Raw genomic sequence first — 12,709 nt, 5'->3', positions numbered from 1 at the left:
AAAACTCTGTTGCCAGAAAACTTACTGGTAAAACCAAAATAGATCACATTACCCAAACACTTGCCGAATTAAATTGGCTACCAATAGAACATAGAGTTCAATATAAAACACTCTGCACAATTCACAAAATAATCAACGGAATAAAAGCAGACTGGGTAAACACAGCACTACGCTTACATGTCCCCCAGAGAAATCTCAGATCAGCCAATAAAGCCCTTTTAACCATCCCTTCAATCAAGACAGCTAGATTGACCCAAGTAAGAGAAAGACCACTATCCTTAGCCGGTCCAATACTATGGAACACAATGCCCCTTGAAACAAGATTACAGAGAGATTTAAAACTCTTCAAAAAAAGTTTAAAAACTTGACTTTTCAAAAAAGCATTTTACAGTGAGAACGGAGAATAAGAAATATAAACAAACAGGCAAATGAATTTCAACACACAGCACAAAGTCACCAGATGCATTTTTGCATATTTTATTATTTTCTCCATCTTAATTACTAAGAACATAGATAATCAGTATAAAGTACAATAATTGTGTGGTTACCCCCATAACCATATAAATGGACAAGAATCATGTCACCTATCATTTAATTTTATTAGTAAAACATGTAACTGAAATGTTATTGGCCCTTTGCTAGAGATTTTTACCCAGTCATGAATGTATGTGCATCCCTGTAAACCATTGTGATGGTGCATGACTAAATGACGGTATAGAAAAGTGTTTAAATTAAAATAAATAAATAAATACCCCTCCCATTGCACAACTGGACTAATAAACACAGCAAATGCAGCTTGAATGGATAATACAGGACCTCAGCATGGATGGTGAAGCATAGGGTTAATTCTGTAACAGCAAATACATGTGCAAGGTGCCCCAGTTTTAATTTACACATCCAGTTTCAGAGATATCTCCACTCAGTCCAGGCAAACGTACCCACGTGCAGTAGATGAGAGACCCACGCACGTTTACTCGCAGGCCACTTCCCGGGTAAAGCTGCGTTCTTTTACCTCGGAAATGGCTCTGCTTAGAGCACTGAGCAGTGAGGGAAATCCACTAACCCCTCTCGTTTCTGCCCCTCTCCAGAGAAGTTTGCGGTGCACTGGTGCTCTCTGCTGACTGACACCGCAGGCCCTTTTGCCTCGTGCCATAGTGTGGTGAACCCGACTACCTACCAAACGGTAATTTTCATTGGCATGCGGCTTTCCTTTTCATGTACACGTTCTTCTTCTGTCTCTGTCCTCTTTCCCCCAGCTGCTTATAAACGTCAGGCATAAGCAGCTACAGTGTATTTTCACTTAGTTTCAATTTTTAAAAAATTTAAAAAATCCAGCATAGGTACTAGAGAATTTCAAAGGAAAATGCACAACTCGGAGCTCAAATGGGTAGTAGGGGATGCTGGTGACTGATATGGGGCAGCTGGGCAGAATTTAAAGGCTGATGTCTGTTTGTATGGTGTATGTATAGCAAATGATTATTCGGGCTCCTTCCTTCTGTAGAACTGCATATATGATACCTGCGTCTGCACAAAGAGCGAGGACTGTATGTGTGCGGCCCTGTCCTCTTATGCCCGAGCCTGTGCCGCCAAAGGGGTTTCGCTGAGCGGATGGAGGAAAAATGTCTGCAGTAAGTGATAGAACCAATTAGAAATCTTTCATGTGCCATGTTCTACTCTCAATCTCCTTCAGAGAAATGAGTGAAAAATGTCATCTAATCTGAAATGTGGCACGAGAAGTGGTTGTGAAATTATCCCACATTGGGTCATTTGTTCCTTCCTTGGGTCATTTGTTCCTTCCGTGGCAAGTGCCAAACTCTAACTACTGTCAGAGAAAGAGCTGTCTTGTTGGCAGGCCCAAAACTGTGGAACTCTATGCCACCTGAATTGAGGCTACAAAGAGATATGAAACTGTTTAGAAAGGCGCTAAAAATGTGGCTTTTTAATCAAGCATTTGATATAGAACTGTGCAAATGATTTTATCTTTATTTTAATTATTTTTTATTTCATTTTAATCCATTTATTGTAAGTGATTTTATTTATGAACTAATTAATGTTTATTTCAGTTTTATTTTAAGACCAAATTGTATTTTAATTTGTGTAATTTGATTTAAGTATTATGTCTGTTCTTTTTAAAGTTTTTACAATGTAAACCGTTGTGAAGGTTGAAAAACTATACATCGGTATATAAAATTGAATAAATAAATACATTAGATTCACATTTAGTAGTGTGTCCGGGGCTAGCAGTATAGTGTAAAGGTGAAATTGCTCTGCAGTCTCCCTGTCTACCTCTTACTGGGTGATCCTGAGCAGATCACGGAAATCTCCCAGTGCACGAACTTAAATGGTATGCTTTTTGCGTAGGAACATTGAATCTGTGAATTATCGTGTGCAGTACTGTGACAGTACTATGTATCCGTACATATTCATCTGCATTCAAGGCCACAATTGTATGAATATAAATATTCCCTAACAATACATTAGTATAACTGAATTTTACTCTGCTTTTCTCCAAAGCCAAATATACTACTACCTGCCCCAAGTCCCTGACATACAGTTACTCGATCTCTTCCTGCCAACCCACCTGTCGTTCTCTCAGTGAACCTGACTTCACCTGTAACATCAAGTTTGTTCCAGTCGACGGTTGCACCTGTGAGGAAGGGCTGTACCTGAATGATGATGGCACATGTGTGCCTGCCACTGTTTGCCCTTGTTACTACAAGGGATCTGCTGTGGCCTCTGGCGAGGTCATTCATGAGAGTGGCATGATATGGTAAGTAGACCTTTTACCTTTTAGAAAACATTTTAAGTGGGATGTGCCTTTCTTCCTTGTTTCTGCCTCATGCCAGGCTAGAAAAATGACCCAACACCCAGATCTACCTGTAGGATTATAACTTCTTAAGTCCTGTCTGCTTGCATGCCCTGTATTGTCCTATATACTGATCAACAGCATGTATGGACCATAGATATATAAGTGCAAATTTAATCCTGATGAATTAAAGTTTAGTAATTTTACAGATATTTTGTGACTGTAAGTGAAAGCACTGCAAGCAGAGAAGGTGCTGAAGAAGGATATATATGATGGATATTTGGCCTGTTTATAAACTATCATATAATATTATTGTGTACACAGTGTATACTGTGTTAGCCACTTCTAATTTCAAGCAATTGATAGGGTTCTTTTACATTGTTATGACTCCAAAGAAACCCACAGGATGCCACAGATTGTAAGTGGTCAGCTGCATAAGAACCATACAAAGTAATGGTCTCTAGCTCTGGTCCTCTCGGATCACCAACAGATTTAGTTTTCAGATTTGGTCGCCATCTCAAAGTCAACCAAACTGTTTTGCACATATATCCTTGTGTACAACCTGAAAGTAGGGTTGCAGTCTGACACCAGAATAACAGAATAGGTGATCTAGTCCGGGTTTTACCACTTTGCATGCATGGAGTCGTAGTTCTGATCTTTCCCACTTTGCTTAGGGAAATCAATGGAAACATAAGAACTACAACCCCATGCATGCAATGTGGTAAAACCTGGACTGGACTTGCAGCTAGTAAAGTTCATATATCCCAGAAACACTGCACAAAAGTCTCCAGGTAAAGACTTGTGCTTCTTCTCATACTAACAAGTTGCTTGCAAAGATGAAGGACCTATAAATCCACAGAGTACTGTACTGCCTCATAGATTTAAATCCACAAATCCTTTGTAATACCCAACATGTTTCACTGATGTCATGGCTTCTAAAGGGGATATGCAGCTGTTTTTTGTATCACCATTGTATGGATCCCATGAATTCATCAGTCATGTTCAGAATTTCAAACCTCATCTCAACAAGGATCAAAGTTTCAACCCAAGTTACACCACTTGAAGAAATGTAACTCGGGTCTGAAACTTTGATCCTCCATTTGTTTTTTTTGTTTTGGAACAAATGAATAAATTCAATTATTTGTTCAGTTCATCTTTCATTTTACATTAATGTCAATGGGGAAGGCCCCATTAAATTCATTGTAAAGAAAAATGGCTGCAATCCAGAACCAATGCTGGGAACTGGCCCGAGGCCCTGGTCTTGTCGTCAAGGCTGAAGCCTGATGCTGGGTCCCAACCAAAGCCAGGTCATGAATGACGAGGTTCAGGCCTAGCCCTCTGATGTTAGGGATCTGCTGCTGGGGCCCGTGCCCAGTTGCCAAGACCTGGGCCTAAAACCTAGGCCTAGGACTGATGCTGGGGCTCAGTCTAGGCCAGGTCCCAGTTACCGAGGCCTAGTCCTAGGTGTACTATAAATCAAATAATAATAATGATAATCATCCAACCCCAGGGTCTGGCCAATGAAACGCTGAGGCCTGGGCCTGACGCTGAGCCTGGGGGCTGAGCCTGGGGGCCTAGTGGCCCAGGAGTATTAAGCTGAGCCTGGGGGCCTAGTGGCCCAGGAGTATTAAGCCTTGCATATTCTGGGGATAGGGAAATACCTACAGTACCTGAATGTAAACCGATGTGATACCTCAGATCGAATGTCTGTATATAAAAATAATAAATAAATCGAGTAACAATGGCATTCTCCACCTGAAGGTTGTCCCACAGTGACATTACTGTGCTGCAACTTCCAGGTGGCGAATGCCATTGTTACTTGATGGATCAATAAAGGCCTACTATTCCTGGACCTCGTAGCCAAGGTCCAAGCTCTGGTGATATGACCCTGCCTTGGCCAGCCCTGGCATCAGTCCCGAACCTATGCAGGCACTGGCCTGGGCCTAGCCTTAGACCCTAAGTCCAGGCCTTGCAGATCAGGACTTTGCTTTGCCTGGACCCTGGCATCAGATTCAGGCCTGGGCTATGGGCCAAGGACTCGGGTCTTGAGCTGGACCCAAGTGTCAGACCCAGGTTTAGGTCTATTGCCTTGGCCTGGCCTTGGTGACTGAGACCCAGCGTTGACATTGGACGTGGTCCCAGGTGTAACTAGGGGTTAAAATATCAAATAAGAGGGTAAAGAATATTTCTTTTTTTTTTTTTACTGACCTGAGTCCTGGGGCTGTAAGAAAACATTGCTGGGATGTGGCATGCTTTCCCTACCTCTCACTATCTGGGAGGGAAGGAGATGTTGTGGCTTGAATTGGAGGAGACTCTGGAGCTGTGTGACAAGTTTCTTTACGTTCAGGCAGTGACAGGCTGCATAGAAAAAAAAAAGACCAAATGCATTGTATTATCAGTGCTGGCAGGAAAAGAAAAACTCTGGGGAACTTAGAAGCCTCAGGGTAGGTGAGGTGAGAAGTTTTGAGTTGTTTTGCCTTCTTCTCCCTGTTCAGTTACAAGGGGTGGGCAGGACTTAAGTAAAGTGAGCTGAGAAGGAGGAGCAGTACTGCAGATTTTTATTCTCATTTTGCTATGGCAGTCCAGCTAAAGCTAGGGCTCATGGGATGTTAATGCTGAAGGCTATGCAGATTACCAGCCCCCATTATCTTGTGAGGTTTTGTTTTGCACTTGGAGAGCAACAGTGATCACAGAGAGCAGAGCAGACTGGTGCTACAGCTTTGGACGCGCTAACCCCACATTTTGCATCGGGGTTTGTGGACGTGCATCCTCAGGAAGTATCATCTCCTCCTCGGACTAAGGGTCCACATCTTCTCAACCTTCATAACACTAGCATACAACAATCAGAACTGGCTAATTTGTATACATTTGAAAATCGATGTGACATTTGGAGTTCAAAACATTACTGACTGGCTTTATACTTTCACCGAATAATTGTTACATCGTGAGGCCAGCATTCAGCCAGATGTCTTAAGACAAAGTTAATTGGACCACTTTGTCTAGATACATTTTATGGGTAACTGTAGACCTGCTATTTCACCAACTAAAGTTAACCAGGTAACTTTCACTGCCCAGTGTTGAATATCAACAATAACCAGGCAAAAATGTATCCCTCCTCAGGAAGACTGGCCTGTTTTTTCTGTATAAATTTTGTGCTTCAATTTACCCTAATAAAATTTAGTCAGTAATCAGGTTAAAAAATTGAAACAAGATTTGTCCAACTAACTGTTGAAGTTAGCCAGACAACACCTTTAAATATGGACTTCAGGGTATATTGAGATTTATAGTTAAACAATTCTTATTTTTAGGTAAAAAGCCATGACAGGATTATGTTATCTGTAGTTAAACCTGACTCGTGAAAAAGAGCAATGAACTGAAATTAAAAGGATCTATGGCATCTACTTTGAGATGTCTCTCTTATCTAAGACCATAAGGGGGGCACTTTGCAACCACATAGCCCAGAAAATAAAAACAGAGAAGAAACAGGTTTACACTGCAGCTCATGATTTTCCCTCTCCCTTACAGCACCTGCACACAAGGGAAGCTGAGCTGCATTGGAGGCCAAACTTCACAACCAGGTAACAAAAAAAAAAACATTTCCTCCAGCTCTCCTTACTTAATCTCCTGCCATCAGGCCTCTTGCGCAAGCTATTCTGGTTTTTATAGTTAAGGAAGCAATTGGCTTTTCATGTTATACTTTACCTTTAACATTGGGTGTAATCAGCCATCCAATGAGACATTCCTTTATCCATTCCCTTATTCAGCTGTGCCCAGCAGTGGGATCCATTCCCTGCTTTTCCTGCTCCATGATGCAGGGGTTCCCATTAGTTTTGCTGCACTGATCATTGATACTCCATGGCCAGCTGTAATGCAGATCCCCTTCAGTTCTCTTCCCTGCATACTCACAGAGTATGGGGCACGCTAGACATTGTAAGTGATTGCTGCTGGACATCGTTTTGCCAAGATGATTTCAGTTGATCCTGGTTTTGCAGTATATTTGCCTCCTTTATTCATTTTTTAGTTTGGTCACAGTGTGGATAAGTGCAAGGTGATGCATATAGGGAAAAATAACCCATGCTATAATTACACAATGTTGGGTTCCATATTAGGTGCTATAACCCAAGAAAGAGATCTAGATGTCATAGTGGATAACACATTGAAATCATCGGTTCAGTGTGCTGCGGCAGTCAAAAAAGCAAACAGAATGTTGGGAATTATTAGAAAGGGAATGGTGAATAAAACGGAAAATGTCATAATGCCTCTGTATTGCTCCATGGTGAGACCGCACCTTGAATACTGTGTACAATTCTGGTCACCGCATCTCAAAAAAGATATAATTGCAATGGAGAAGGTACAGAGAAGGGCTACCAAAATGATAAGGGGAATGGAACAACTCCCCTATGAGGAAAGACTAAAGAGGTTAGGACTTTTCAGCTTGGAGAAGAGACGACTGAGGGGGGATATGATAGAGGTGTTTAAAATCATGAGAGGTCTGGAACGGGTAGATGTGAATCGGTTATTTACTCTTTCGGATAGTAGAAAGACTAGAGGGCACTCCATGAAGTTAGCATGGGGCACATTTAAAACTAATCGGAGAAAGTTCTTTTTTACTCAACGCACAATTAAACTCTGGAATTTGTTACCAGAGGATGTGGTCAGTGCAGTTAGTATAGCTGTGTTTAAAAAAGGATTGGATAAGTTCTTGGAGGAGAAGTCCATTACCTGCTATTAAGTTCACTTAGAGAATAGCCACTGACATTAGCAATGGTAACATGGAATAGACTTAGTTTTTGGGTACTTGCCAGGTTCTTATGGCCTGGATTGGCCACTGTTGGAAACAGGATGCTGGGCTTGATGGACCCTTGGTCTGACCCAGTATGGCATTTTCTTATGTTCTTATGTTCTTATTGAGTAGTTAGAACATAGAGCTTTGAAATGGAGATGTAGGTTCAAATTCCATCTGCACCATTGACTGTATGACTTTAAGTAAGTGACTTATATCCCTTTCATTTGACCTCTACTTACGTTTGTGAGCACTTCAAAGCAAGGGCCTTGTGACACAATAATTTATCTTCAATGGCACTTGATTAACAATTAATACATATTGCTGCTATTTTTCTTCCAGTCTGTACCTCGCCCATGGTTTACTTTGACTGTACCAACACTACCCAGGGCACCATAGGGTCCGAATGCCAGAAGAGCTGCCACACGCTTGACATGGAATGTGTAAGTGTCCAGTGGCAGGTCTGGAATGGGGAAGGAGGAAGCCAGAAATATATCCCGTCCATTCAGAAATGGTTTTATAGCATAAACTAAGGCTCATGTACAGGTCGTGTACCCACGCCAGTATCTCTGTTTATGAAGCCAATGACATTGGTGATGGCGTGAAAAAGATGCAAAACATTATAAATAACATTTTCAGAACTGTTGTAATGGGCTCAGACTGGAAGTCAGACAAGGACTGGCAAGTGGCAGTGTGATGTTATCAGAAGGTTGTGATTATTCTGCTGAGTATTGCTGGATATTGTAATTATCTTACTGAAATGAAACGTATTACATTATCCTTTTCTAATCTGCATACCAAGACTGTGAGCTACAACAGGTAGAGAATATCCATTGATTTCTTTCTTCAGCTTTTAGGCCAATGTTGAACATCCATGGTGGTGCAGAGAAACCTTTGCATCAACGCATGTTTCACCTCAGCTTTCTCTGCTGCTGTTATATTATCTCCCTTCATGTGAAATCATTTCCTGCTTTCTCTCTGACATTTACAGTACAGCACACAGTGTATCTCTGGCTGTCTGTGCCCTGAGGGACTGGTGTCTGATGGCAATGGCACCTGCATCACAGAAGACCGCTGCCCATGTATCCACAACGAAGCCACCTATGAGCCTGGGGCCACGATCAAAGACAGCTGTAATACGTGGTACGCACCTGATCCCAAACCACTTAACCCTCCCCAAATCACATGGACATAGGTTTTCTAGAGGATACTAAATATCTTTTGTAGTTTAGACACAGAGCAAAATAAAAGCAGGAAAAAGACTTGAAAATGTTAATATGCAGCAATTAGATTTTAGAGAATGTCTATAAAAATGTTTCTCCATTTTAATGCAAGAAAGATAGAAGAAGAAAGAGTGCAGGAATTATTTTTATTTTTATAATTATTGGCCAAAGTTGATAAACAGAAAATACTAAAAGCTAGATTGAATGGATGCATGCACTGATAAAGATGTATTCATTTTGAGTTAAAAGAATTTCTGATTCTAGATAGCCAAAAGTAAATAAATGTTCAAGAAAGAGATTTTTCTCTCATATTTGCATGTTTTTGCTCCCTGTTTCAGTACATGTAAGAACAGAATGTGGCAGTGTACCAACAAACCCTGCCTGGCAACTTGTGCTGTATATGGAGATGGACATTACATCACCTTTGATGGAAAACGCTATAACTTCAATGGAGACTGCGAGTACACCTTGGCCCAGGTAAAAAATAAAACGTTTTTATTGGTTCTTCTAATGTAGACGATACTAGGGTACTAAATCAGTTTACACTATAATTGGCAATCTGTAACTAAGCTATCACTTTACTATTTTCCTCAGGATCACTATGGTACGAACACCACCAATAGCACCTTCCGAGTTGTCACTGAGAACATCCCCTGTGGCTCCACTGGAACCACCTGCTCCAAGGCCATTAAAATCTTCCTTGGCGTGAGTAGCTTTGCTTGCATAAAGTGCATGGTCCTTTCTCTGAAAAGGAGATTTAGGATTTCACACTGTTCTTGGAGTCTAAGCCACCTACAAAATTACATTTTCTGCTGCTCCTAATTCTGTTTTATATAAACCTCTTAAGTATTAGGGATGTTCATTCGTTTTGAACAAATGCATAATCCGCAACGTATAGGTCCCTATTCGTTGCATTCGTGGGTCTGCGAAACGTATGACGTACCCCCACGAATGCAACATATCATTAACGAATAAAACCCCCACCCTCCTGACTCCCGCAAGGCTTGCCAAAAGTCCCTGGTGGTCCAGCGGGGGTCCTGGAGCGATCTCTTGCACTCGTGCCGTTGGCTGCCAGCATTCAAAATGGCGCTGATAGTCTTTCCCTTACTATGTCACAGGGGCTACCGGTGCCATTGGTCGGCTCCTGTCACATGGTAGGAGCAATGGACGGCCGGTGCCATCTTGTGCTCCTACCATGTGACAGGGGCTGACCAATGGCACCAGTAGCCCTTGTGACATAGTAAGGGTAAAGGCTATCAGCGCCATTTTGAATACTGGCAGGAGATTGCTCCAGGACCCCCGCTGGACCACCAGGGACTTTTGGCAAGCTTTGGGGGGGTCAGGAGGGTGGGGGTTGTAGTTAATTAAATTTAAAGGGTTGGGTTGGGGGGGGGGGGTGACGAATACCGAATGCAACTAATGGACAAATTGGGTTTCCCCCAATGAAAACGGAAGCAACAGATTTGGGTTCTGGCGCAACGAATACCGAATAGCAACGTATCTTTTCCCTCTGCACATCCCTATTAAGTATTCATCCTCTGATGCAACTTAAACAGGATTGCTTTTAGGGCATCTTTTTTTCAGGGCACACATTCTTCTTGCTATTATGAATGTGCCAACATAGTTGGCATCTTTAATGTTTGAGGTTGGTTCTCACAGCAGCTGCATGTGAACTTGTCTGAAACAATGCAAACTATGTCTACCAGCATCTTCTTTATATAAAAAGTTTGCGACTGATGTATCTCTTGGTTTACTTTTTAATGAATTTAGTACTTGTGAGTGGTGCCAGCCTGACAGCACTGGAATCCTCCATAGTCTTCCATTTATTTGCAAAACAGGCAGAGCACGGGCAGCATCAGTGCAAGCCCAAACAGCTCTGTCAATGTGCCTCAGCCCTGCTCTGGAAGAACCACCTCTAGGGGCAAGAGGGAAACTCATTCTCCAGGTCTGCGCAGTCTTTGGCCTCTCTGCTAAATGGTGTCAATTAGTGCAATGTGGTCATGTGGAAACCTCTGCACTGGAAAATGGACTGAGACCACCAAATTATTTACATAGAGCAATGCTTTAAGCTCTTATTCTGCGATCACTTTGAACCAATGATCTAGAGGTAAAAGGCTCTGTACACTAAAACAAACTCAGCCCGATTTTTGAAGGGCCACTTGCATAAAAAACGGGGGTTACACGCGTGGCCAGGCCTTGTGCGTGCCGCGCAAATTTTAGGCCAGGGCCGGCCACGCGTGTAACCTCCATTACACACCAAAGTGCCGGGCCCTGCAAAAGGGGCAGGCTGGGAGCGTGGGCTGGGCAGGGTTGGGGGATGGTCTGGGAGAGCATCATTAGCCACTGTCCCGGGGGACTGGGAGGGAACTGGGGAGGCCTGATTAAGTCGCTGTGCATATTTTGCTAAAATCCACCCCCCCCCCACGTGCACGAGTCACAGGCCGCACGCACATGAGCGTGTGGATTTTAAAATCTGGTGCTCATGTGCGCGCAGCTATCAGATTTTATAACATGCGCATGCTGGCACGCACATGTTATAAATTCAGCACATCCAGGTGTGCACACCAGGATCCACCGCACATGGGCACACATGCACGGGTCTTAAAATCGACCCCTCTGGTTTTCTGATACTGAGACAGCCATAGACTTGCTATAGATATTTAGATCATTGTAAGGGATATTCTTAAGTGTATTCCACGTGATATCTACCCAGTGAGAGAATATCAAAGTGATGTATAAATGTTACTTATGGCATCTTCAAAGAAGAAATAGTGCTTATGACAAGAACGTTTCCTCGGGTCTGCTGAATCAGCTCTGCATCTGTAGGCAGGTTGGGGGAGGGGGGGGGGAGCAGGAATCTGTCTGCTACAAAACAGTGCCAGCTGCCCTTCCACCTTCCTTGCGATCCTAAGTTAGGTAAAAGACAATATGTATTCTCCTCAGAAATAGGCTTATTTATCAGATTTGGCAGGACATAGCATTTAGCAATTAACAACAATTTCTATCTTTAACATCCTGGCTACTAAGCACCAGTTTTCTCTAAAGAAAGTTCTGTATCGTGGGTGGTAAGAAAACATTAATGAAAATTACCTCCACTCCTCTATTGGTAAATCGCAATTTATTAAAGCAGATGCAAGGATGATTAATTGACTATCATATTAGGCTTTATCGGCTTGAGTAAATCCCTTATGGTACTAGGGATGTGAATCGTTTTTTGACGATTTAAAATATCGTCCGATATATTTTAAATCGTCAAAAACCGTTAGGGCCACGATACAATACCAATTCCCCCGATTTATCGTCAAAAAATCGTAAATCGGGGGAAGGGAGAGGGCAGGAAAACCGGCACACTAAAACCCCCTAAAACCCACCCCCGACCCTTTAAATTAAATCCCCCACCCTCCCGAACCCCTCCCCCCAAATGCCTTAAATTACCCTGGGGTCCAGCGGCGGTCCATAGCTAAATCGGGGGAAGGGGGAGGGCAGGAAAACCGGCACACTAAAACCCCCTAAAACCCACCCCGACCCTTTAAATTAAATCCCCCCCCCTCCCGAACCCCCCCCCCCCAATGCCTTAAATTACCCTGGGTAGAGCGGCGGTCCGAAACGGCCTCCTGCTATTGAATCGTGTTGTCTTCAGCCGGCGCCATTTTGCAAAATGGCCGCCGCAAAATGGCGGCGGCCATAGACCAACACGATTCGACTGCAGGAGGTCGTTCCAGACCCCCGCTGGACTTTTGGCAAGTCTTGTGGGGGTCAGGAGGCCCCCCCCCAAGCTGGCCAAAAGTTCCTGGGGGTCCAGCGGGGGTCTGAGAGCGATTTCCTGCCGCGAATCGTTTTCCGTATGGAAAATGGCGCCGGCAGGAGATCGACTGCAGGAGGTCGTTCAGTAGGGGT

The 12,709-nt window shown here is 43.1% G+C and overlaps 1 protein-coding gene across 1 annotated transcript in view; it reads left to right on the top strand.

The window, feature by feature from the left end:
- The window catches only part of LOC115079488 (mucin-5AC-like), a 180,235-nt gene that overhangs the window by 75,138 nt on the left and 92,388 nt on the right, over positions 1–12,709 (top strand). Inside the window, exons 17-24 of the mRNA XM_029583112.1 lie at positions 1,089–1,183; positions 1,502–1,628; positions 2,515–2,770; positions 6,332–6,384; positions 7,932–8,032; positions 8,581–8,732; positions 9,151–9,289; positions 9,407–9,517. Of these exons, the coding sequence (XP_029438972.1) occupies positions 1,089–1,183; positions 1,502–1,628; positions 2,515–2,770; positions 6,332–6,384; positions 7,932–8,032; positions 8,581–8,732; positions 9,151–9,289; positions 9,407–9,517 (1,034 nt within the window). The remainder of the gene's footprint in view (positions 1–1,088; positions 1,184–1,501; positions 1,629–2,514; positions 2,771–6,331; positions 6,385–7,931; positions 8,033–8,580; positions 8,733–9,150; positions 9,290–9,406; positions 9,518–12,709) is intronic.

This window comes from Rhinatrema bivittatum, chromosome 17 (assembly GCF_901001135.1).
Source record: "Rhinatrema bivittatum chromosome 17, aRhiBiv1.1, whole genome shotgun sequence".
Taxonomy (NCBI): Eukaryota; Metazoa; Chordata; class Amphibia; order Gymnophiona; family Rhinatrematidae; genus Rhinatrema; species Rhinatrema bivittatum.
This window is presented reverse-complemented; position numbering and strand designations above follow the sequence as displayed.